This window comes from Nothoprocta perdicaria, unplaced genomic scaffold, assembly GCF_003342845.1.
Source record: "Nothoprocta perdicaria isolate Ctin4 unplaced genomic scaffold, notPer1 scaffold_57, whole genome shotgun sequence".
Classification (NCBI taxonomy): Eukaryota; Metazoa; Chordata; class Aves; order Tinamiformes; family Tinamidae; genus Nothoprocta; species Nothoprocta perdicaria.
The window spans coordinates 1720604-1748276 of NW_020455832.1; the positions used below are offsets into that span (position 1 = coordinate 1720604).

The 27673-nt window shown below is 40.8% G+C and overlaps 1 protein-coding gene across 1 annotated transcript in view; it reads left to right on the forward strand.

Moving 5' to 3' along the window:
- Nucleotides 1–27673, forward strand: part of NRP1 (neuropilin 1) — a 109684-nt gene that overhangs the window by 18981 nt on the left and 63030 nt on the right. Inside the window, 1 exon segment of the mRNA XM_026048763.1 lies at nucleotides 25155–25336. Within this exon segment, the coding sequence (XP_025904548.1) occupies nucleotides 25155–25336 (182 nt within the window).

A 27673-nucleotide genomic window follows, 5' to 3' on the forward strand; every position in this document is an offset into this window, starting at 1 on the left:
TGTCACCTCCTCCCTGTCYGCCCCTAGACTGTGCAGACATCTGCCTCTGTGCACACCATGTCAGACTCCAGCAGGGACGTTTTGTGTTCACTGTTGCTCCAAAATAAATAAAAGGAGCACGGATGATCCGAACCGGCTGTAGACATCCCATTGCTAATAACGGAGCTGCAGTGKCAATTGCTGATAATAAGGCAGCATTTCAGCATGGGAACACTCTTCTAGCTGTAATGTGGCCCTGGCCTGGATAAGGGACACAGATGGTAATGTTACTGCATGTTTCTTTGTACGGGGAGTTGAAATTTCTAATGTGGRGAAAAAAAATCCTTCCAGTTATTTTTTTCATAGCAATAGTAGTAGTGGTAGTAGTAGTATTTCTTTAGCRGCAATACTGGCATGCTGGAGCATGAACTGTGTCAGTGGCACCTAAGGAGCTCGGAGAGGCTTCTGCAAAGTGYGGCGCAATTGTGCCGCTGAAGGCAGGGAACGTTTAGATGCTGCTTGACATGGGAACTGCGCTTGCATCCCTCGGCAGGGCTGACCCATTTTGGTCTCACGCAAGGGCCGAGCAGCAAACAGCCAATTTGCAGTAAGCTGGARTCATCTCTGCAGCTGCTTTCTGAAAGGGTCTGGAGCCACTGATGCGGTCCCGCATCCATGTCTCACCCGGCGAGGGCCGCGCGCCCCGGCGGTGTCAGACTGGGGCATCGGAGGCCGCCTGTGGTGACACGGCTCCTAGGGAGGCCGCTCATGATGAGCATGGAGGAGATGCCCCTCGGGGAGCGCCGGCCTCTCGCGCGCTGGCACCCGCGGCCTCTCAGCAGCCRGGCGGCCCGAGGCAGCGCGAGCGCCGCCGCTGCGGCCCAGCTGGGCCGCGTCTCCCCTAAGAGGCATTCGCAGACGGTGGCCGCGTGCGCGAGGTAAGGGAGGCAGGAATCAGCCATGCTTGCCAAGCTTTTGGCGGCTCTGTGCACAAGGAGAGCGGCACTCGCCTTTGAGCGCTCCGAGCTCTCCGTGTGCTCAGCCGCAGAACCTGCAGCTCGTCCAGAGCGCGAGCGCCCGAGCGGCAGCCGTCCTTCCTGGAAAATGAGATCACAGCACCAGAGCAAAGCCTGAATGTGCCATTTTACGCCATGTGAGTGAACAGTCCAGCCAAGTTTCAAGCGCCTAGCGCAAGTGCCTGCTAACTGTATTGTACACACATGAAAGGTCAGGCCAGAGGCCAAACTTATGGCTAAAGTCCTTCTGTTCCCTCAGCAGGAACCCTTCTGTAGAATTCCCCCAGTAGTTCCCTTCTGTTCCGTCCTCCTAATGMGGGTGAAGGGGAAGTAGTTCCCTTTCTCATCCACCCTCCTAACTCCACTATCAATCTAACCTCCAGAATAATTTCTACTCTCTGCTAATGTGTAAAGCTTTCCTGCCTGCCTGTTCCTGTGCTGTGGTCCATTGCAATTTTCTTTCCTCATCTGAGAACTGAGCTTAATGACGCAAGCTGAGCTTTTATGCAGTTAAGAATGATCCACAAAAAAAGGCTTCTTTCTGGTCAAAGCAGCTGCACAGGACTAGCTACCATGTGGGAGGTGCCAGGAGCAGAGTGCAGTGTTAGCATGTGTATAAGAAGTAAACTATATTTATTGCCTTGTAAGTAGAAGGGCAAGGCATGAGCCAGGSATGGTAAACAAGTGGTGATTAAAAAGGATTATTAGAAATAATAGTGGGCAAGTGCAGAAAGAGTAGGAATCATGAAACCTAATTAAGCCTGCTAAAAGCTTAATGAAAAAGGATATCTGCCAAACCTGGGTATCTAGGGTTCTCCTATGGCTTATGGAGAGACAGAGACTCCAGCAAGGATKCTGTCCTAAGTGATAACAGGATCAATCAGTCCTTTGAGGTGCATCTCTCTCTCCCATAAGGTGAAAAAAAAAATCCACACAGACCCTAAGAAACGGTTGCCTCAACTGGACAGGCAAGCTGGCAGTTTTAGATAGCTACAGAAGCCTATTTCTGTCATGGTGGAGAGTGATTACCAGTATTGACTCATGTCAGGAAGGTACAAAAGTCCTGTACCTGTTAGAAAATTGCTTGCCACGTGCTAAGCTTAAAGCTCAATAAGCGCTATAATCTGTTGACAAATGAAAATAGAAAGCAAGCACGAGAACTTTATGTTCTGCTTATRTAGAAGTAAACATTTTCTCTGAGAACTGAAACTGCTCTTTTAAAATATATCACTTGGTCATATGCTTAGGGTGCAAAAGTACCTTTGCATGAGCAGTGCTACTCCATTATCTGCAAGATCCATCTGGCCACCAGCAGCTAGAGATCTGCTGTAGCAAAAAAGACATTGATGGAGCATCAAGATACAAACAGCATCCATACGAACAGCATCCATGCTGTGGAAGGGAATGGAAAGGAAAAGACCAGAATGTAGGAAGCAAGTGMAAGATAGACCGCCTCGTTCAAAAACCAGAATTCATTCATGCTATCTTCCTTAGTCTTCACTCAAAGCAAACGCCTACCAAAACATATGCTTATGCCCTGTTTAACACATGCTTAAAAGCCCACTTAATTTAATGTGGCTAACAGGTGCTTATAATTAGGCACATGCCTAATAACGTGACTGAATTGGTGCCCAAATATTCATGCTTCCCACATAAACAAGACTGTTTCTATTAGCGTGGGACATCGCATACTAGGACTCGTAATCTCAGCAGACTGCRCTGCATAGAGGATGTGGTGCTAGAAAATCCTGGCATTCAGAAGGTTATTCACATGCTTCCATTTAGGTCTGAGCTCCAAACCTSTTCTAAATCAGGGTCAAAGTAATGACCATGTCTTAAACCGAGTTAAGAAGCCCAAATCCTGAAGTTCCTCTTGTTGCAAAACTCTCATGGACTTGAGACATKCAAATCGGATGCAGGTCATAGGCTCCTGGCATACTGTCAAGGGCAGCCGCCTTAGCTTTTGGATGAGTTTTGCTTAACTGCAGAAAGTATGCTATAATTTAAGATTTAGGGAAAAGCAAAAGAGAGGGCAACACATTTTATTTGATAAATTAATTTGTTAGTCTCTCGACTCTCAGTAGTTTAATGGGATGAAGTTAGGCAGCAGTAACATTAAAGAACAATGACACCAGCATTGTCTTTTGCAATCCTAAGGATGCAAAGCTAATCTTTTGCAAAGCTAAGGATGCAAAGCTAATCTAGAGTTGTTTCTCTTTTCCTTCAAATAATATTTTTATTGAGCAAGAAGCGGATACTGGAAGAGTCTTTTATCAGCTAAAAACAACAGTGTCTCTAAGGGAATCTTTCCTGTTTATTGTATGTTGCTGCATTTCAAAAATGCTTGCTTAGAGTATAGCTAGACTTCTTAGCGCACAAGGAGCAGGGCAAAACAGGATGAGGCCAAAATGGGAACTGTATATCACAGGAACTCAGAAAGGAAGTAACAAAAGAAGTAGAAATTCTTGATTAAAAGCATAATTGTACCAGCTTGTGCAGGAGGATGATAACTTTAAAATGTCAGCCTTTGTGCCTGTTCGTAATGATAAAGCTATTAAACTGTRTGTACAGGTCTTAATTGCATTTCTCATGGCAAATCATTTAGGATCCACATCTATTTTGCCCACTAAAATACTTATATGTCTTGAGCAGTATATTCAAACTGTAGATTTAAAGCAATGCTAAGTAGAGTAGTGCCAGTTAGGGCTCCTGGATGGTAGTTTAAAACATTTCAAAAATTCTGTTTTAGGACTCTACTTTTTGTGGATTTAAATATCATCTACAAAAAAAAATCACTCCCAGGATAAAAATCAGCCAAAGAGAGAATTTTTCAACATGATTTTGTAATAGAAAAAGATAGCATTTTTGTATTTCAGGAGTTTTATGTGTAAATAAGCATGAAGTCTTTAAACCTTTTTTTGCAGACATGTAACTGAAAAATATTGCTATTCCAAAAACAAACTCAGTAAGAAATTAACTCTTAAAACAGCCCATCACTTTGTTCCAGAAAAAGAACTACAACAGACATGGTCATAACCAAGTTTAAAACTGACTGCTGCACAGTTGAGCTTGGTCCAACTCTGTTGATAGTGGAAAAAAAAAAACCATTTGCTTCAGTGGTAATTAGATCAAATGCTAACTTCCTCATATGGAAGTTCATTTCTGAAAGAAAAACTAGGAGCTCAGTTTTGCAATCACAGCATTTAGTAAAATATCCATATTTAACCTTTGTAAAACTGCCTTCAAAGGTGCAAAGAGAATCTTTGAGGTGCCCTAGTCTCTCTTGACCTCCTGGTCAGTCTTTCAGGGCTTCTGAACCCGTGCTGTGGGATGATACTGCTTCCAGGCTGAAGCTGGTAATAGCATATTTTGTAATTATAGGCACATGCCAACAGCCAAGCTGCAGCATGAATTGCCATTACCAGATGGTTCAATGTTTCAGGGGAAAAAATGTGAGCAGAGAATTCTGCAGCAGCTTCCTCAAGTCCTACCCAGCAGGTGATATTTATGGACTGTTTGTAAGATTTTCACATATGGCATTCTGAAGAGGTTTGTAACTTTTATGCTCTGCCATCCAGTTTGTTTATTTTACAAAAATCCCACTCCAAAGGTCAGGCATGTACTGTCTGTCTCAACAACCCCAGGCCTAGGGAAAAATACTGAATGTGATCTCAGCATGGAGTAGTTAAACAAATGTGCTTTTAAACATGGTAGAGATGTTTGTGTCTTGTTCTCATATATCTTGGACCCTGTTTCTCTTGGCTGCAGGCACCATTTAAATGAGAGCTGGTTTGCACCTCTTTCACACTGAAATGATATATTTGTGTTCTTTTGTGTGGAAATGTCTGTACATTTTCAGCAGTATTCGGATCATGTGAAAGCACACTGGAACTAACCAGGGAGACAAAGAAAATGTGAAAATGGGTGAATAACACCAAAGTGGTCATGGTGCATCTGCTTTTCTTTTCAAAGTCATCAGAAGAAACACTCCTTTCCCTTTCCTGCTTCCAAGATGCACAGGGAAGCTCATTTCAAACCCTGCTAGCCAGGCAGTGCCCTCAGTGCTGGGTTTCCACCTCTGAACCTCCTCTGTTACATCTGATTCAGGTATCAAGGCCAACCCCAGACTGACTCTCTGACATTTCTCCTCACCTGATAGCAAAATACCTTCACTTTTTCTGACCATATCTGACACATACCTGATTAGCTTTGAAATAAAGAATTGCAGGTGAAATTCAAGTAATAAAAATGCTGCTGCTCTGGCCTGCAGAATTCATTTTGTGGCTACAAACTGGGCCAGAACACAGGGAAGCCAGAGATCAACTTTACGAAAATAGTATCCCAAACTTCRCTGTCACTGGGAGCTATTTGTACCACAAATTTTATTTCCTGCAAACAACCAGTGATAAAATTTCAGCAATTGATTGAATAGCTGTATTTCTGATTAACATAAGCAACATGAATAGAGGGTGGCTCATCAGGTAATATTATATATACAATACCTGATTTGTGATACATGTGTATAATCAATTGCAAATTATGTGCCTTTCAAACATGTGCTGTAGTTTATTGTGAGTCTATTATAGGGTATCTAATATCAGATATCCAGTAAGACATTGCAAGTAAGAAATCCATCACCTCTGTTCTAGCAGCACGCCTTCCAATTTAAACAGGAGCAATCTATCTTCTTTGCCATATCAAGCTTATGGATTTAGGGATCTGAGGCTTTCTGCTGAACCATCATGAAAATACTTTCACAATATTTTTGTTTCTACCATAATAAGCCTCTTCTCCAACCAAGAGGACAAAGCAGCTAGACAGTATCCAAAATGTTCTAAAATACACATTAGTTGAATAGCGTTGCKACAAAATAGTATGTTTTCAAGTCAAAATCACACCATTACTTTCAGCAGCTGATAATACACAAGGGCTGTTCCTTTCAGGAGTAGCATCCAGGAATACAGATTCGCTATGCTCTGAAGAGTCTAATGCAGATGCTTGGGAAGCAGGATATGCAGTTACATGTGGAATGCATAAGGTAATACTTGTTTTCTCATCTTAGGCAAGTTTTGTTGAACGGCCACAATTACCCCATTCCTTGTTCTTTACCGGAGGACCAGCACTGGGAGCAGCATCTCGGCTGCAATTTGTAAGGGCAGCTGCCGAATGCGTCTCATGCTGCATGTTAATAGGCACACTAAAGAGCACTTCCATTTTCACTGCTGAGGTGATGCCTCAGCGGGTTAAACTAAATCTACCTAAATGAACCGAGCTGTGTCACCTTTCAGCTGCAGTGGAGCTGGAGCAGTGGGACAAATCCCACGTGCAGCAAGCCCCAGAAAAATCCCCTAAGAAGTGCTCAGGTGCATTTGCAAACTGCTGTTTTCAAGTAGTTGTTTAAGAGCACAGACCCATAAATCAGTGACAAACTCYGAGCACGTTTGCTGTGCCTGAGAACAAGTAGTTCCACCTGCAGCCCCTGCGCTGCCCAGATCCGTGGTGCTCCTGGCTCCAAGCAGGGCTTGCCAGGGAGGACGGTATCCACCACACTCAGAGCYGGGAGCTCCTAGGCCAGACTACACGACACTCTCATGGTTGTGATTTCTTTTTTCACCTTTATTTCTCACTCTGGAAAAGCTCTTTTATCTCCGTGAGAATATAACTTGTGTGGAGACCGTGGGATCAGCACCACGAGCTASTCTGTTAAGCCTAATTAACCCTGGGATTCATTTCCACAATGCAGAGCTCAGGCCAAGAATATAGGTAGCTTTAAGAAAGAAAATGAAGGATTTGCAATGAAGATATGGAGCATCCACAATTGCATTTCATATGATGCAAAATAATTAAGGGATATAAGCCATAATGGTTCATGGCACAATGCAAACTCTAACAGATGGGGGATACRATGAAATTTCCCCATGGGAAAGTGATTTTGTAATTGTAGAGGTGGGTGTATTCCTTTTACTTCTGTATTTATTTTAACTGTGTATTTAGATTTGTATAAACATTAAGGAAAAGAATCAATCCATGACCTCTGGGTATTTTTACCATTTCTTTAAAATACAGAAGTAATTGCTGTGTACTTCTTAAGGAATAAAAGGAAAAAAAAAATAAACCCCTCATTTTTCCCCACCCACACATTTCTCTGCGCTCAGTTCGCATATCCCAACCCTCAGGTTGCTCCTCCCTCTGCAAAAGCCTGGGAAAAGATTCACGAGCACATGTGAAAAATGATAGTTTCACATGACTGTGCTAGGTTCACATCCTTATTATGTAAATGAGTGGTTTTGCTTTAGGAGTCTCTTTTGTGGTTTTCGTGCAGATGCTTAAATGCTTAAAGGCCAAATTATTCCTGCTGGAATTTCACTGGCTTTGGCCGAGTTGCACCAGGACTCCAGAGAGGCTGTGGCACCAAGTGCTGCTTTGGCTTGTAATGGAATAGCCGAACGGGTAACGGGATTGCGGCACGGTAGCAGAAAGGAAAGCAGGACCCATTTCCCTCTGCCTGTTCATTAATTAATTACGGAGCTGGTGAGCGATAGCCCTGGCAAACTGCGCTTTGCTTCTGTGATCTGCACTTCCTCCAGCCAGGTACACGCCGAGCTGCGTGTGCTGCAGACTGATTAATTAGCCCGAGCAAGTTGTAAAATCTTTAGGAAGCAAGCGGTGTCTGTTTTCTTTTGCACAGGATGCCAAGAGATGTATTTAAAGCGGGAGAGTCAAAGGTCAGTTTGCCAGCATGGACTCCAAGGAGGAACCCTAGGCATGTTAGCAATTCTGCTCGGGAGCAGTGGAATATTGTGCTCCGCCACGGGAGGAGGGGGATTCGTGTGCAGCGAGTAAAAACGTGGTTCAATATTATGAAAAACGTTGCAACTATGCGATCACTTAAGCAAAGTAACGGGCTGTCAAGGGAGGCATCAAGGCTGGAAGTGACACTTTTCTCTCAGCAGTGGTTGGGGGGTAGTTAATAGGTGTTTCTGGGGACCTGGGGGAGGGTGTCCGCAGCCGCGCGGAGCTTTAACGCGCGCGTACGGATAAAACGGAGCCGTCTCGAAGGAGCGCCTGGTCTCAGCGTGCGTTACATGTTCGAAGTGTAAATCAAATGCAAATCCCCTCAGCTGCTCCCTACAAACCAGTTTGCAGTCCCCTGCGCTGACTCCGACCCACTGCAAATACAACGGGCCCTAATAACGGTGCATATGGTTCCTTCCAAGTGAACTGGGTTGCAACAGTGGAAAAGTCTGCTCCAAGCTCCACCATTTCCTGTGCTCGTTTCACATTTATTTTCACAAATTTCTTATTAGCATACCTGCATTTTGAACCGGTTTCTTCTGCTATCAAACTTAAWGACTGTCTCAATGTTGCATACAAAGAGAAAATGCGTAAACTGGGTGTGTGAAGTTCTAAATATTCTGTTAAGGTTTTAATCTTCAGATTGTTCAGGCTTATCCGCTTGCACTGAAACAGTGATAATAATGTTTCTTTCTTTCTGTCTTTGCTCTGGAAAGATAAAATGTATCATTTCCATAACATTATATCCAAGTGCAGTAAACTGCAAACTCAGAGCGTTACCTCTAAAATATTTAGGGGGCACAGTGTGCGCTAAATTTTCAAAATCTAGCTACAGGAGATTAAATCTCTGTCCCTAATTCGTGCCAGCAAAATTGGCAAATCGTATTAAGAAAGTGCCAAGGAATTACTGTCCTGATAATAACGGAAAATTTGAACCTGGCAGCTTTATAGAATGGCCCATGTCTAAAAAGCCTATTCCTTTCAAAATGCTTTCATAAAGGTTGTTTTCCGCCATTTCAAATGAAATGGTGCTTCATAAAACCACCCATTTATTTTGCCCACTAATAGGCATTTTGGCAAAATAGAGCAGGGCATAAGCAACGTGAAATTTAATCCATAGCCTTCCATCTACTGCATCCTCCAGAGGCACAACCTAGGGAACCAGAAGAAAGAGATCAAAAGGCTTTAAAAATGTCAGCCAACAGGATCTTATTTAAATTATTAGGTGAGATGCCCTCTTTCTTTTAACAATAGCAAAGCATATCACGTAGCCTGTTTTCCTCTCTGCTTTTTATGCCGTTCTTGGCAGGCTGGTGAAAAACGTGTGTAGAAATTGTATTTCTGCTTTCTGCTTTACGGACAACATCTGAAAGCATGAGCATGTCTTTGTAAAACTTAATGTAATATTCAAAGGTATTTGAATCATGTAGAAGCTGAAGGATTTGTAACAGGTTCTTAACTAGTATTGACTGAAGTAAAACTAATTTGATGAAAAAACAGAAACCTGCCTTAGGTGAGGCTGATAAGCACTTAGGGAACATAGGAAGGCTTATMTGTAATTCTGTTAAGTGATTCAGCTTTAAGAATTGTGCATTTCTCATTCACATATATTTACTAAGAGCTTTTTTTAAGTTCACAACAACTGAAATTGTTAAAAGCATACTAAAGGTTTTTTTGTTGTTATTTTGTTGGCTTAATTGCAGAAAGATAGTTACTGGCCCARCTTGATGTGATACTAGAGAACAGTAAAACCTTTCTCTAAAGCTCTGTGTCCAAGCTCTGTGCTGCTAAACACTTATGTGCATGAGCAGTTTCATTGATGTCACCAAAGCTAGAGCTGTACAGTGTAATTCTTAGTGTTTTACAAACATAGCAATTCTTGATGCTGCTGTTCTTATCTTGAACTTTGTAAGGTGAGGTATATGGCCTGGATGGGAGACTTTCTCAAAACAAAACTTCTTTGGCTTACTGTGTGATTCATAGGTAATGTTTACTCTTGCTTTGATAGTGCACCAACCAACTAAGACTAATGTGTTTAAAACGAAATAAATAAATAAAACTCATCAATACACACATATGGTTAATTACCACACTTAAAATTGTTTGCACATCCCTGTTTCTGTGTGTACAAAGATAGGGCTGAACTGAGGAAAAAGATCTTTATATCAGTAACTATGTAGAGCTGTTCTGTCATCCTTACTTATGTTAATAACATTCAGATTCTTTTGCCAAACAACAGAGATACTGCAGATTAAAGAAAACAAGTTATTTTKGGGATTCTATTCATGGGAAACTATTTTGCTTACTTTATTGTRTCTGTCTGATTTTCTACTCATGAAGTATGTTGGTTTAAGATAGATGGGCAAGGGACTGCCTACTGAAGTAGCAGGTCTTGCTGCCTCGAGGATTAGAAGCAACAGGACACAAAAAGTGTGTTGGGAAAGAGCAAGCTTAAGCGTTGGCTTTAATGGGAACCGGTCATACTGAACAACAGGACTTCCACATTCACGTGCTGAGGCGTTTTCCGAACGTACCCACTTCCCCGGTGCTGCTGCGGGTGTCCGAGACGGCTCCGACASGGCAAATGGAGGGAGGCTCGTTTGTGACATGACAGGCTCACGCAGTGGCTGGCAGGGAGTATCATTAACCTTGCAGTTCTTGGTGTAACTGAGGAGGCTTGGGAGCTGCATGGGYGACAAGTCTGGGAATTAACAGCCTCATTAATCAAATCACACTGTTTTGACGACTTCATGGAGGGTATGTAATCTATCCTGTATACAATTTGGCTAAGACTTTTATGCAATAAGACTTTTTTTTGTAGTAATTGTATGTGGAAAAGCTCCAGCCAGGTACAGTTACCATAATGGATAATTCTGACCRTCAAAGGATGAAAAAGCTTCATGAGTTGAGCTTTGAATAGGAAATACTGCCAGGGTTGTGAAGGACATAGCACCTCCCCTTCTTGCCTATTCTCTTTTACTGACTGATTCCTAATCACCATTATCACTTATTTAAAAAGTCTGGAGGAAAACTGGCCAGCTGCTCACACTGGACCTCAGGTGCGGGGAATTCCCTACTTCAAAGAAGAAATCCTTTGAATACATTCACCTGGTTTGCTTAGTCAAGAGTGAAACAAGTGTAGATAAGACACCAGCACTCGGACAGGCTGTTCTCTGGAGCACGGGAGCAGCAGCACTGGCTGGTTCAGGGCTGACTTCCCTTGGAGAACAGGGAAGGGACAAGGGCAGCCCTGCCTCTCTATGGAAAACCATTTTGGTCGGACAAATAAGCAACCTAGAAACCTCAAACCATGGCTAGGGATTTATGTGGTGGTCAGAGGGGCCTTGAAACCCTCGATGAGCTCTCTCAGGGGACTTTGCCAGCTTGCAGATAAGACATAAGACCTGAGCCCTTTGCATCCATTACAGGTCCCTCAGGTGTCAATCTGCTTATAAAACTCTCCTCCAAATTCTTTAGTCTTCAGGCTCCTTGTAAGTAAGAACTCATTTTAAACAGCTTAGGGACACATGGTTGGTGGCCTCTTGCCACACCTAGAGATTTATATGCAAGATTGCTAATGCCTTTGGGTATTAGGTGCATAATCCCTGCAATCTAGACGTGGCTGCATACCCAAATATTTCTGGGTTATAAAAACATAATATTGCTTGTTATCATGGGTTTATTAGCACATGGCATTAGTGGGGTTTCATGTAGTGTTAAGAGTAGCACAGCAACATATTTTACTCCAGACATTCTGAAGTGGAGACTCACAAAAGTACATGATTTTGTAAATCCCTTTGTTCTTGTGTTCATTGTCCGTACGTAAAGATAAACATTGTAAGCCAGAGCTGAAAAGCGTTAGGAACAAGAATGCAGTGCTGTCAGCTATACTTAGCTGTTTACAAAAGACATATTAAATCATAGAATTAATGGTGGTGTCACTAGTATTGTAGCCATCTCGATTCCTCTGATGCTTTCAAACTCTTTCAGGAAAATATCAATATCTGATTTTCCAGACCAGGAAACCGAAGCACTGTAAGGAAAGCTAGATAGTGAAGGCAGAAAAATAGGGTCAGAAATAGAGCCAGTGTCTTTAGTGCCCCAGTCCAGTTCTCTGCCCACTTTCTCCCATTATGTTTGGCCAACTAGGGTGCCATGSGTTTTAATTGCCTTAGGTGGGATCACGGCACATTGAATAAAGTCCATAACATTATTAGTACATCAAGTAATTAAATAAAATTAAAGGCATGTGTCCTTGTATCTCTAAATGCAAGAATGACAATGTTTGGTAGAAGTTATCACTGCTCTGAGTGTCACCATGAATATGATCTTCCCTAAGCACAATGCTACAAAAAACCTAACTCAGATTCTTTCCAGCTGATATTTATGCTTTTTTTGCTGGTCTAGGAGGCTCTTCCAGGATCCTTAGGAATCCTATAGGAAAAAGACAATCCTTCATATATTCTCCTTCTGCTGCTTCTGATTTTTTGTGACTTCCCACGTGGATTTTTCCCAAGGGAAGGGGCAAAGGTTTGAAATATTTCTCAATAATTTGGCTGATGTGGTTCCTCAAWTAGACATATGGCAATCATGTGAGGCAGGGAAAAGATGCTTCTTGGTAGCTGTTTTAGGAGAAATGTGCAGTAAATGAGGAAAAACTGAAATATTGTGTCTTTTATGCCAAATACGTCAAAATTCAGTTCACTGGAGCTGTTTCAGGAATCTGTTCATCTCAACATGTGTTGCTACAGTGAATCAGGCAAAATTTTCCTTCAGTTATATCCTGTTAGTCTCTTAACATCCTTTTGTGCTGAAAGAAAGAAAAACGGACTGACTTTACAGCRCCTGGGAGACCAAGTTCAGGTTAAAGCTAATGAAGAATGTGAACATTTAATTTGTTAAAGGGGTTTTCTGCATGTTTCAGGAAAGAGGGGGTGTTATTATCATTTCACCCCTGTAATAAAAAACAGGATCCTGTATCTTGGAAATGTTTACAATGTAACAAAACGAGGTTATTTTGCATTGTAAAGTTTTAAAGGCAACTATGCAATTACACCTGGGCTCAATGGCATGAAACACATGAGCTGTCCAACATGCAAGAAATTGCATGTAAAAAACAATGAAAATAATATTTCAGTTTGAGAAAAATAATACTTTTAATAAATTGCTCAAGGCCCCTCCCAACTACCTATACCCCCCACCAAATAAAAGCCGTTTTATTCTGGACTGACCAGAGCATATATTGCATGTGGCTCAAGGGTGAGTAGAACACTGTTTTTTTACAGTCACTCTATTTTGGCACCGAGAGAGCCAAGCAAGAGGTTTCCCTTTAACCAACATGCCACAAACCTGTGCACAGTGCCCGGGTGCTGCAGGGCACAGGGAGGGCTCTGCAGTAGCAACACGGAGCCCACGTTGCCAAAACAGGTTCCTCATCCCTGTCGTGCAAGTCAGACGTGTCCATTAGTCTCAGCTCAGGGGACTGGAAGTGAGGAAAGGGATGGGGCATTATCTCATTTCCTTCCCAGACTTCCTACTACTGTTTTGGGCAATTTATACCTTGAAGAATGCACAAAACAAACAGRCTTTGTTCTCCACACCCTGCCAACAACTGTCTTTTCCATTATTAGACTGCAGAGGAAGACAGGGAATATCTTGCTCAGATTCTCTCCACGTACGAGAGAATCTGTCCCAAATATATTTCACGGCTTGTCTGTCTGGGTTAGYGTGTTGTCTGCTGTGAGTGAAGGAGAGGAAAGAATCAATGCTTAATACCACAGAGCCTTACAGAGACTGCTCTCATATGCTTATCACTACTAAGTAGACAAACAAAAGTAAAAGCATTAATAGGTACCTGACTAGAAGTGTAAATGAAACAAGCGCTATCAAATCAGGATTTTATCCATTTAATTACAGAGTAGGTGTTTTTGTCAGCCGTATAATGGTTTATTGCCTTTCAAGGCTTATTTGTTGCAATTGATTAATGAAGACTTGGAACACCATTCTCTTWAGAGTAACAAAAGAAATGAGGCTGCAACATCATTTACGTTCGTAATTCATTGAGTTCCTACAGGTCCCCTTGATATTTGAGATGATACATTATTATAACTGCCTGTCACAGTGTCCCTTTCCCTGAGCAGAAAGCAAGGACAGAAGCCTGACCCATGAAATACAGCAGACAACACTTCTCCATCACTGCTCCTGTCTTTTGGGACCTAGTAACAGACCATTCCTGAATATTGTGTAGTTTCCTAGATGACATATCTAGAAGCAGCCAGGACAAGGATGGAGAGTGTTTCCAGGAGTACATTATTGTTTTCCTTCAAAGCAGCAGCGTGYGAGTGTGTTAGTCCTGAATTAGGTTTCGCATTGCACTAATTCCAAATGCTGGGGTCATCTCACAGCCCTGTGACTCCAAATAGGATTTGACTTTCCCTGAATACAGATTGAAATGCTCAGTAGATTTAGGGGWTTATATCCTAAGCAGTTACACTGGGGAGGGAAAAGAAGGAAGGAGAAAGAAAGACAAAGGTTGTCCCATCTAGTGAACTCTTCCTTGACATACATGCAGCTCCCACTGGTTTGAGCTGGTGTATTTATGCAGGATGGCCTCAATTAATGAAGTTCATGAGCTGAGTATGTGAGTTGCTTTTGTGTGTATGTTCATATCCTGTTTGTCTTTGCAAATGCACATTTAGTATGAGAAGAAAGCTGTACAAAACTCCTTAGTTTTGTACAAAACTTCTGAGTTCTGGCAAGTCTTCAACTTTTTTGTTTTAAAATAGCTCAGGCCAACCCACCTCTGATGCAACTCCASTAAACTCTGCAGATTTATACCAGGGATGATGCTGATCTGCTGTGTGCATTTTCCTTTCTGTAAGTCATTATCACATGCCTCTCTTTCGAAGAAAGACTTTTTTTATGAGAGGTGGATCACTGGGCTGGGTTTTTTACGTGCCTGAGCTGCCCCATGCTCCAGCCGTAACAATGCTGTTTCACTGCACTCTGGGTCATATAGCTGACCTCAGCTAACAAGCTGTTCCTGTTTTTAGGCTACTGGGAATGTTTATTGGCCACTGTTTTCCCCCATTCTAAACACATAGTTATTTCTCAAGGCCTGTATAAATCATAAGGTCACAAAACTCATAAAAACTGTGACATTCTCTGTGATACGGGTTATAAATGAGCTAACTTCAGACTTAGCAACTTTAAACATCTTTAGTATATTTTATCATAATAGAAATACATTCACTCAAGTTAAATATACTTTTTAGTTCAATGATACAATAAAATGGTAGTAAAATTGCTCAATGGGACAAACTTTTATATACTGAGGTTTCAAATTGGTACAGTTTAACTGTGAGCTCCATTACAAGCACAATTGTAATTTTGTGCTGAACTGAGCTTCAGAGAACTAGCGATCTGTTTGTAATAAATGTTAAGTATACATGTGCTTTATAAGAAAATGATGTTGAGCATGCTATTGAATTTCTCAGTGTAGATTTCAAGAGCATTGACTTAGGGAGAGGTCTGTGCTAACATGCAGATTGACACCCTGATGCATGCAAAACCCAAGTACAGCTGTGAGGATACACACTAAGTTGTTGATAGGGTTTTTATTCAAAAGGTTTGTACTGTGTGTGCGATTGCCCAACATATTGATAAATAAGAACTGGTGGCAGTTACTAGAGTTGAGTTTGCATAACACTTTCCACTCCAATTCCCTGTTCCCATTTGTTTTAGTTGTTTTGAATGCAACATCTTCCAGGCTGAAAGTTTTCCAAGCTTGTTCTCTGCTTGAGAATGAACTTATTTGAAAAGGCTGAGCGAAAATGATTCACATCTTTTTCTAGTATAAAGGATACAAATGCATCCACACAGAGGCAAGCACACACGCATGTATACACATGTTCCTATTAAAGAAGAGCAGAGCTGTGCGACTTTTCAGGCGGTTCTTCAGCCACACTTACAGGGAACAGAAGCCTGAGATTTGCACTCCTCTTGTGAAATATCACTTAACCACAACTTCTTGCATGTTGCATCTCTGTGTGTTATTACTCATGCTGCTCCGGGGCTGTTTGCTGCGACAGCGACGTACACAGCCGAGCGATCTGGGCGAGATGGGGCCCGTGGGCAAAGGCGCAGACGTGCACGTCAGCTGCCTCCGCGCTGCAAACGCTTCTTGGTCCCCTCCTCTTCCTCCTCCTCCTCAGTGAGCCCTGGGTGCCAGGAGGATGTGAGGTGCTCTGGCCAGAGCCCTATTTTCCAAGCGAATTTTATATGAAAAAAAAGTTGTTTTTCGTCTTTTAAGCTTTACAGCAGCCTGCTGAAAGTATTCTCAGCATTATGACACTATTTAGCTAATAGTTCCACGTATTTTGAACRCTCTGGGACTTGGTTTCCAAGCCAGCAAAGTCTTGAAAGTTTTGATCTTCTTTTTATAATTCAAACTTTTTCTTTCTTTGTTGATAACTTAAGAAAGCCTGGATCTCCTAAAGAAAAAAGATTTAATATTTGTACATGATGAAGCACTTCTTAAAAGTCAAAAATGTCAGCAGTGAAGTTGTATGTTTCCCAAAAAGTCTGCTTCTTTGTTAAGTACATAGTAGATTTTTTACTTGGCCAATGATCTGTCCAAAAGGAACGTGATGTAAAAATCAAGACAGGAGGAAMAATGTTGAGAAATATTGAGGTTTGCATGCCTAACATTAAATCCTTAATACTCTTTTAATATAGTTCCTAACTGGAAATAACTAAATAAATACCCATCATTTTACTGCATTTACAGAGCTTCAGGACATGGTTGCCATGGAAGAAAATTGCATAACTTGTGTTCTAAAGCTGATATGTATGTCTGCAATTTCCTTTCTCCTTTAGCCTCTTTTAGTTTCATTAATTGTGGGTGTTGCTCAGAGAGGCCTTAGAGAGCCCACAAGGGACAAATATTTGAGTTTCAAAAGCATGGAACTTATTTTATGTTTTGAACTTTCACAGTTTCTGTGAAAAGCTAATGTCTGCCTAATACTTTTAAAACTCAAGTTCCTAAGGTTGCGATTAATATACCGCATAGATCCCCACAGGATAATTACAAATTAATCAGGAGTTCAAAACTCCCAAATGGAGTGCTATAAGGTTGCCATCGCTTTAAAGGATTCCTTTTCTGTTTTCAGAGAAAGGAAAAGAAATCACAAAAGACTCTGATCTTGGCTGGATGCAGCCCCTTCTCTGTTCTTTAGGTATTCAAGGATGCAAAGCTGGAGGTTCCATAATTTACCAATTAAGACGGCTTTTTAGTGAGTTCAGCAGTACATGCTTACAGCACTAATCCTACCACAAATCATTAAACTAGTTAGGCACATAAGAACAATGCTTAATGGATAGGGTGGCACACAGAGAGCATCTGACTCCTTGCAGCAGCGGGAGCGCATGTGTATGCATGAGTATCTGTGTGTGCGTCTAGTTCTCGTGCAGAAACCACACAAATGTGTTTGGTTTGTAGCAACTGTACAGCATGAGACTTCGCAGCCCCTTCTCACAGTCATTATTTGGCTTAAAAATCCTTCTAAGTTTCAAGCCACTGTTACAGAGCTTTATCTGTCAGAAAACTGTAGAAGTTGCTAGGAATCTTTCCATTAGAGGAAGAGAGGTGGATCAAGCTCTTCCATGTAAAGCACATTTTATCTGGCTCTCCAGGCTTTGTTCCTGGCTGTCTAGCGTTTCTGGAAGGCTGTTGACGTCGAGTCTCTCCTCTCTGTCTGCACACATGCACAATGCGAATGACAACTTCACCTCAGAGGAAGGTTGCAAAGTTTCACTTATGAACAGACTGGGTGAAGCTGCTCGACTAACGAGAAGTTTTCTGATTTATGGACATCTCTGGGGAGGTCAACCAAAGCAGCAGCAAAGCTATATAATTGAGGGTTTTTATGAAATTCAGAAATAAAACTTTTTTTGTTTGCAAGAGTCTTCTCATATGCAAGGTGCCCATCCATGCTRTCTTCTCTCTCTGTCTTCTCACAATATCTTCCACATCTAAATAAATCTTCTTAGTGGTTTAACATCAAAAAAAGACATAGTTCTCACACCTGAAATATTACATATGTATAAAAGAAAACTGGAAGCATAGGGAGTGATAAGAAAAATATCTTAAAAGAAAGGAATGGATTTTTCCCCGATTTCTTAAGCATTTAACTTGCTTAATGTACATAAAGTGACTACAAAACAATGAGTAAAAATTAGACTGCATTTTATTTTGTGAAGAACACTGGAAAGTTGGCAAGAGGTAAGATTTTGCAGTGAAATAGGGAGGTGAACAAGTTGTAAATGATTCTAATATCTTCCAGATGGCATATTTTACTTGGGAACTGAGCTTAGAGTAATTAGAGGCATGTGAATTTCCTATAAATGCTAAACTTCACCAGTTTGACACCAGAAAGCTCCATCGTCTCTGAAGTCTTTAAAACTCTGTTTATTTTTTCAAACACTTAAAGTGGAAGCCATGGATTTGTAAATTTGTCTTATTTGATAGACAGAAATCTATTTTTTTCCAAGAAAAGATAGCATTTTTCCATGCCAGGAAGTTATGAACTGAAGTTCCCACAAAAGAGTCTTAAAATTCATAGTTTCTTCCCAGAAGGAGTTTTCATTTTTATATACTGGGATCGTTATAAAGTAATTTATTACACTGTGTAGCAAACAGTGAAATGATTAAAGTTTGCCCTAACTTCAAGATTAAATCTTCTCATTGCTACAATGTTTTTTTTTTCAGATAGTTATGCTGAATTACTTAGCAGATGAATTTTGCTTCTRCTTCCCTTAGGACACTGAAATAGTCAAATGGCAAAACCTGGTCCACAGCTCCTGATTCTTTTTTTTGCCTGACATTGTTACATCATTCCAGGGGTGAATCTTGATGCTCACTATTCCATTGAAGATTTTTCCATGTTTTATTTGATGTAAATAGAATAAGACTAAGTAAATACAAGGGAAAATATTCTGTCATCACTCACCCCATTTATCAGTGAAAACTGGCTTAGATCCATTGACATAAARAGGCTAATCTCATTTGCAGCAACTAAAGATCTGTCTACTGTTCTCAGTGGAGCAGTATAGATAAAAGTACAGATATMATCTTGCTTGTTTAGTTTAGATATGCAGTTCTGCCAGTCTCCAGTATTCAAAAGCCACAAGCCAAATGACCAGAAGAATGTGATGAGAATAATCAGATTTTAAAAATAGCAGTGTCTTTTTTATTACTTAGGTTTTTTTTACTTTTACCTTCGGTTGAGGTATGTTGCATTTCAGTTTTCTGTGCCTTGGAGAGAATTAAAAGTTTAATTTTTAAGTGAAAGTTCAAATCATGAAGTATTAGATAATTCTAGTGTAACCGATGTAGATTCTAGAAACCAGTGTGAAAACAAGACTCTTGCTGGCATTAGTCGCAATTAATTGGTTACAGTGAGTAACTGTAGATCTTCTTCAATGTCTTTGTTATGTCTTTTCTCTTTTTCAGTACAGACTTGTACTAAAATAGACACTCACTAGCTCATTCTTAATGGAGACCCACTAATGGCATTAGTAAATTACTGAACAGTGGCCAAATCCCAATGGCCTTATTCCCAGAAATCTCTTAGTTTGACAGGACCTTTGTATGAGTAACTTCAGTGAATTTTGGCCCTGGGTGAAGACCATAAAAGCACCAGCTTCTGACTCACAAAAGCCTAACGGAAACAAAAGACCCCCAGACTGACAGGGATTTCAGTAAGCTACAAATCATTAATCAATTGCAAATTTCTTAATTAAATATCCATCACTTCAGGGAGCTTTGGGTTCAGATGACTCGCTGTGTTTCTGCGGGTGCTTTCTCCTCCACAAGCCCTGTGGAGGACAGGCTCATGCCAAAGGTGCTCCTTCCCCCTCTGTGATCCCTTTTCAACTCCATGAGTGCCCTCGCTCTGAGATGTGCTCTCAGGGTTTTCATAGATTTTTTTAAAAATTGATGACTTCACTTACCCTGTCAAAGGCTCATTCACCCTAGCGGGTGATTTTAAGAGGATGACAAAGGCTGAGATCTCCATTGGGAAGCCAGAGGTAGATGTTGGGAACGAGCAGCTAGATTTGTCCTGCAGGATGATGTGACACCATACACACCCGCATCCCCATGGAAGGGGTTAAAAAAGTAATTACAGATTTTTTCCCCCTCTAGTTCCCAAGCTATTCAGTGCTCAGGTAATTCTTATGCCTCCTCTTTTGACYGGTGGCTTGTATCCACTACAGCAGACGCCTGGGATCCTCTGAGGGCCCCATGCTGTCTTATGAGCATCAAAGTGTGCTTCCATCTGCAGCAGGACGTTGGCACCTTAGAGGGTGTCTGCCAGGCCCGCCTCTGTGGCTGGCATGAGGAGCAGTAGATCCTCTCTGGATCTGTTGAAAGTTCCCTCCATCTGGGAAACCCAGCATGCACCAYGTGAAAGGCTGCTACTCCTTCCCAAGCCCATGGGATGGGCAACCAGGCTGGGAAACTGGAGCCTCCAGGGAGCAACCAGGCAGCACGAGGGCTCTGAGGGAGAAAAATCTGACAGACGCTGAGGTTAAGGGCAGAAAAGCAACTTTTATTTTTTTTTTTTTAACAGCATGTTCTTGTTTTTCTTGTTGCTAATAAACTAGGATTAAGGTTAGTATCCTGTGAGAGCCTGCAGTTCTTAAGCTCTTAGCCCTGAGATGCAGATTCCTTGTGTCACAAGCCCTTCAGTAAGTCTCATACTGCCAATGAGGCACAGGTCCACAGTGCAGAACTGCTTGGAACTCATCCTTTAGATTTCAGAGGAACAGAGACATGCAAACTCCTCCAGCTCTTAGCAGCTGAATAATCAAAATGTCCATAACCCATCTATAGATGCAACAGTTGGCTAAAGAAAAATACGGTATGTTCAGATATATGTTATACTTGTATAGTTTTCCTTGATGGTTTTCATGATACAAAATGGCAGATATTTAGATTTCAGCTATGTTGTGCTGTGTCTTCATAAGGAATGCAGTAAACATTCAAGGCAGAAGATAACGCTGCTTTAAGAACAGGGAAATCTGTAGAAACTGCACATGCCTTGGTGCAGTGGTCGACTCCAATGAGGGGCAATGCTTTGGAGCAGCTTCACTTTATATRTAGCATGCTGTGATGCATTTCAGGGGTCACTGGCATATTGAGAACTCAAAGGAGACATAAGCACTGTGATCACCTACTAGCAACAAGAAATGAAAAAAATCACCAAAATCAGTCTCTTGMAGCTGTTTATGTTTCTCATTGCCCAGTATTCTTGTTTTTATAGGTATAACTTGGCCTTCTCCCTGAAGCCATAACTTAATGCTTTCCAAAAAGAGAACAGGCTTTCTGCAGTTCCTTCAAGAACTTGTAGAGGGATTCACTCATGATTCCAATGGGAATTTTTCCCAGACATTGTTTTACTGAACCATGAAATCAGGACTGTCTCATAATAGCATGTTGAGGCACCATCAGGGAGGACAGAGGGAGTGCGAGATCTCTGCAGAGCTTTTCAGCCAACTTTTCAACCACTCGAGAGCTTTGCACAGCACTAGCTGAGCGTGAGCAGGACTGGAATATCCAGAGGGATCCAGACAGRCAAGAAGAGAATGGTGTTTTTTCCATCACGACATGTTGCCTTMGTTTAGTGGCTGCAAGAAATACCCACCGATTACCCGCTGTCATGGGCAGACCTTTCCTATTTCCACATGTGAAGACTTGCAGGCCCTTCCACCTGCCTCTTGAACTAATGGTTAGCGCCATGTTTATATTTACACCGCTGTGCCATAAACCCTAAAGGACTATATCATTACCAGAAATATTTGCCCCACCATTGGCAGCCGGAGCTGAGCAAAGTATTGCCAAGTGGGAAATCCAAATTTGCAAACTCAGTATTCTGGGCTGAGCGCCAAGGCTGTCTGGGCGCTGCAGAGGTGACACGTTCAGCCTCCTCGCCGGGGTGCCAGCGTGCCAACTGCATCCCTGGCACGGCACCTTCTCCTGACAGTCTCACGGAGGAGAGCTGGTACCGAGTCCAGAGGGAGAGACAAGCTGCTTGCTGAGCGTCCTTGGCAGCTGCCCCACYGGTTCCACGTGGTCACTCTATTTCCTCCTATTAATCGCAGCAGTTGTTTGCGATACATTGCGGTCTCTGGTAAGATTTTGGAAAGTGCAAAAATGACAGCAGGGCTTTGGTTTTCAAATATAAGCTAGTAAAATCCAGAGTAATCTCAGTTCGCTAAGAAAAAGTCACTATGTCCATTTACTGCAGACCAGATACCGTATGTCGCAGCCAGGGTGGGTGATAGATGCCAAGTAAAAGACGTGATGCAGAGAATAGGAAGACTGTAGGACTGATCTCTAAACCTTTCCTTTTTCAAATCTTGCTTCATACCTCTTGTCTTACAGCTAAACTTTTTTACTGTCCCTATATATTTTTTTCAAAGCAGAAGGAAGAAAAAAAGGAAAATTCTTTCCATCTTCAGTGAGTCTCTGTGAGCTGTAGCTTGCAGACCCCATTAGAAGACGGCCTTTTAGTAACCAAATTGTGTGATTTTCAACTGCACAGCAGCCAAAAATCGCTGTAAATTACAGCTCTGTCACTGTAAGGGACAATGGAAAGGTACAGGCAGGCTATATAGATGAGGAAGCACAGGAAAGTGATAGAATTTAATTTGAATAATTTTTGCAGACTATTACTTCATCTAATACCAGAATTTTGACTTACTGGTCAATGCTTTTTTTTTTTTTTTTTTTTTGATAGGTATAAGAGATGCAGTAAGGCCATAGATGATTGTTTATTATTTAAAGCATAGCAGAAGAAAAATGCTGAGTTCACATTCTTGTTTTTCCACAGTATTAAAAAGGCATATTAAGTGTTGGTTAACCTTTTTTATTAAAATTGTTTATAACATTTAATAATTCAGAAGTAGTGTTTTTCTTGATACTCATTTGMAATTCAACTCTTATTGCTTGAGCAATGAATTGTGACTGGGAAACTGGTGAAGTAATAACCTAAGAGACAAGAGCAAAGACTCTCATTCAGATTCTGAAAGGGATTTAAATATTTGAATCCTACTAGTTTCAGATGATGTAAAACAGTTTTACAGTTTCGGATGATGTGAATACCTTAAGAATCTGGTACTGAGCTAGAAGAAAATTCTTTGAATCACAGTGTTTATAGAGGAAAAATACTTGGATTAGAGTGTTTAAAATGCTCTATTTTTATGTGATTACTCTTACTCTTTAATGATCATTAATTATCTGGAGAAAGGTTGTCATGTCAAAAACTCAACACTCTCTATTTTTTCCTCTAAAATCTGAAAACTAGCAGCCTGCATCCTTGAATATATCCAATGGCTTTTTCGAGGAACATAGTGCTGATGTTCTTAAGCRTATTTTGAAAGGTGTAAAACCAAAGAAAAACAATTCTGAGATTTTTTAACTCCCCTTCCAACTTTCAAATCCTTCTATATATATAAAAGACCTATGGAAAGGACAGAGGTCTAATTTAAAAAAATGCAGCTACTTAAATCATCTGTAAAATTATCTCCAAAGTGAACAATTCTTCTTTGTATTTCCATCAATTTGAAATGGGACAGTGAAACTAAGTAGTTGAGTAATTGCTACTAGAAAAATAATGTACATAAGAGGAAATGCAGTTAACACAATATTTCACATATGTTAATGCTTACAGTTCCATCAGTGTCAGCTTTATTTTCTACTTGATATACACCAAAGTTGGCATATAATTTTAACTGATGAGGTAATGTCATTTTTAATTTAAAGAGCCTTAAGCCGTCCACTTTAACTTGTGATATCATCTTTGCATTTGTCTCACGGGACTTCATGTAAACATAAGTAATGTGCCCTAGACAGTTTGGAATAGGGTTGTTAAAGATGACATTGGTCATCATGAAGACATTTTTTAACTTTGATCTCTTTAAAAATGTCAGATACACTTTATTGTGCTGTCAATTTTAGCTCTTCCTTGTATATTAATATTCTCAGGACATTTCAGTGAACATAACGGTGGAATAAAGGTCTAAACAAATTAATGGCAACATTTTAATGTCAGTTGTAGTAGGATAATTTAAAGTAAATGAGATTGACTGGCTAACAGCTACTTGTTAAATAAAACRGCAGGATGACTGAAACACAAAGAAATACGTGCAGAAAAAGCATCTCACTGCAGTCAGAAAGAGACTCACAGCAAAATCAAGAGTTCAAACGCCACCCCATTTTAAGAAAAGATGAATCCTTTTGTCTGTCCTTCATCCTGACTAGGTTTGAGTAAAATCATCTACTCATAAAAAACAGATCAGTCCCTGCACCTGCAACTCGTGCCTCTCCTTGACTATCCTTCTCATTTGTATTCACCAAGTTGGCTCAGTGCACCAAGCTGCTGGGCTTCCTTCCTCCTCCAAAATCCAGTCTGTGAGACCGAAGCCCTGGTGCTGCCATCCTGGGCACAGGGCTGAGGAACTTTAGCATAAGTGTTGCTCCCTGGCAAGCTCCCCCTGCCAATCATCACTGCACATTTTTAGTTTCTCTTATAAATTCCTTAAGACCCAARCAAGTAACCAGAGGAGGATTTACCCCACACTGTTCAGTAATCAAACCTTGTAAAAATATGATGAACATTGTAGCATGGTTCAAAAAAACCTGAACAAAGATGATTTGTAATGGAACAAGTTTTGACTTAGGAAAATCAAAGACTGTGACTGATGTGTGGTTTTTGAGATTTGCTCAAAACTATTTGTCCAACTAACAGGAAAAATGAGAGATTCTTCTGTCATTGATCTGAAACATAGTGAGGTTTGAACAAGCTCTAATGTTTAGGGATTTATTTATTATTCTGTGGACATATGTTTGGAGGACAGCATATGGAAATCAAAGTATTGTTCATAGAGAGCTCCAGCCAAAGAGACATTTTTGAATTCATAACAGAACTTCACAGTTTGAAAAGAATGCTGTGCATTATGTATTGATAACAACACTACACAGACAAAGAAACACAATTTAATAATACAGAATTGTGCTCATGAGATTTCCTTTTTTTTTGTTAATTGGTTACTTTAGCTGACATTGTCTGCAAGCATAATGGACACCATTCTTCCTAATAGTTCCATGTTGCCAGATGATGTCTACAGACATAATGTAGTCCATTTTAATTATTTCATTTTGCTTACATCTTTCAGCATAATGCATTTTCCAAGCAAGCTAGCATTTTTCTTGATTATCTATGTTGTGTTATGGTTTCTAAATTAATTAGATCTCTTTCTTTCCTGGAAGTTAAAAGTTTCTTCCTTCCATTTATCTACCAGGTATGATTATGTTGAAGTGATTGATGGAGATAATGCTGAAGGACGCTTATGGGGAAAGTACTGTGGAAAAATTGCTCCTCCTCCTTTAGTGTCTTCAGGACCATATCTTTTTATTAAATTTGTTTCCGACTATGAAACTCATGGAGCAGGATTTTCTATCCGTTATGAAGTTTTCAAAAGAGGTGAGAAACTCATTCATTATTGTATAGTTAATAACCTGTAATTCTTTTGCTTCCATCAAAATGTACATTTGAATTCTCAAGAATGGGAGGAATGCAAGAAATTGGTTGAAGGYGAAAGTTTCATTGCTCTTGCAATTCCATCGTGTGGCACGTATTCAACTGGGTGCAAATCATTACAGATCCAGTGAGTCCTCTGGGTGTAATGTGATAGTCTTCATCAGCTGGTTGCGTAGACCTTCTTAACACCATTAGCTTTTTTTTTAACTTTGTGATAATAATTACTGTATGATTTAATGTTACTACTTTAACAGCGCTGTAACCTTTTGAGTCCCTGGCTTATTTTGGTTAGTGCTTTGCTCTGCACTCCCAAGGGGAAGCTCAGGGCTCAGAAAGGACCTGAATACACATGGCCAGCAGATGATGGAAGCGTCAGATTGCTGATGCTTTCACAAATTGTGTTTGGGAGGTAAGCAGCCCACACTGTTTGCAAGCATGTCCTGCTGGATGCCACGGGTGCAGTACAGCCTGGTGAGCACAGATAACTCCATGCCAAGCAGAGAAAATGCAGACTAGACAGAGAGTCCAGATTAAGCAGACCTAGACACAAGCTCCCTTTGATAACTCTCCAAGTCAAAAGCTAGAACGGGGGTAATGAGATCATTTTTTGGCATACACCTTCCCTGTAGCTGGATAAAAAATAAATAATTCACATATTTAAAGCTGGAGAATATTGGATCAAAATGAGATAAAAAATTAAAAGGACAATGAGCTTAACTTCCTAGAAACAAATATTGTCTTCACGATGTATGTTTAGGGTCATATTTTCAAAGAAGTTCAAAACTCCAAATTTCAAATGCAGAATACTCCCAGGCAGTGCTACATTTTAAGGACCGGTTCAGCCCCCTTTCATGTACCCAAACTAAAGCCAGATTTTGAGCCATGTTCAGCACACGCACTTGGTGGCAGCTGTACTGTTAATGAGGAGGGACACAGCCATGAAGTCTCTTTTCTATTGCCTGCTACTGCTGCTCTGCACACYGCTAATTGGGGCCACAGACCTCTTGTTCACCATCTTCCCTGTCTGTAAATCCWCTCTTGGCTCCAAGAAATTCTTTTCATGACCCTCAGGGTCACATTTTTTGCAAGAATTCAACATCCAAAAGACACCAAGCTTTCTGGAAAAAATATCTCTATTTACTTCAATGTCTTTTAGAAGCTCCTCTTGTGTCTTGAAGTTTCTCAGTGCTTCCTATACCATTTTTCATAAATACCAACGCTGAAATGGAAGAACAAATGGAAAAGTAGTCCATGAAATAATCTATTTTGACAAATGAGTCCTTTCAAGAAAAAAAAAAAAAAAGAAACTTTATTTATTTCTAACAGTGTAGTGGCAACTCAGAGCTCTGATGTAGAGGTCATGTTTATTTTCTTATGTGGTCATTTACATCTCTCAGTGATATACATTAACCATGTTCAGATGACATTATTAATGTGTTTTTACACCCACAGAATTCAGGAAAGTCAAAATTATGGCTCCCGGAACAACTTTAGCTCTAGTTTATTCCACATAAACCGTATATTAAGGCAAGAAAGTTATCATCAGGTACAGCATTAGAAAATACTATACTCACACAAACGGTGCAAGTTATGGTTGCTGTGGGAACACAGTCATTTTTACATTTGAGTTAATGAAAAATGCTGCTGGAAATTTGCATTTTAATTTCTGTACCAAATAGAGCTGACCAGCTTACCCTCTTGTGCAGAGCAAGCTAAGACACTTGCACCAGACGAATATGCCGTGTTTTAGCATATTCACATTTTAGTTCATAATATCGCAGATAAGAAAAGAAGTACTGAAAGGTCCTAGTCTAAAGATCCTGTGGCACTGTGCCTATAGCTGAGTTGCATTCAGACACATAGAATACTTTTGCCATTTGTTCCTGTAAGGCCATCTTTAGTTTTTGAAAACAAAAGGTGCGTTATTCTCTCTTTTTCCTGAGGTGAATTATAAACCTGATGCTCCTTGGGTTGCACACTGACAAAATCATGAGGAGAGACTGGCACATGTAAGGGCCACGATAAATGTAGTGTGAGCCGGAGAGTAGGGGTTGCCTTTATTTCTTATCTAGCTTTTTAACCAGAGGGACAATGAAGGAGACACTGAGTTCCGGACTGGAAACATGAGATCCATATCACCCAAAGTTTGGCCCATTTGAAATATTTGTCCCTTTGGCTCTGGCAGCCAGCCTGCCTTACTACGGGTGAATGGCCTCATGACTCCAAGAGGATCTAGACTATTGACATTCTCTATTCCTAACCTCAGGTGGATTTAATTAA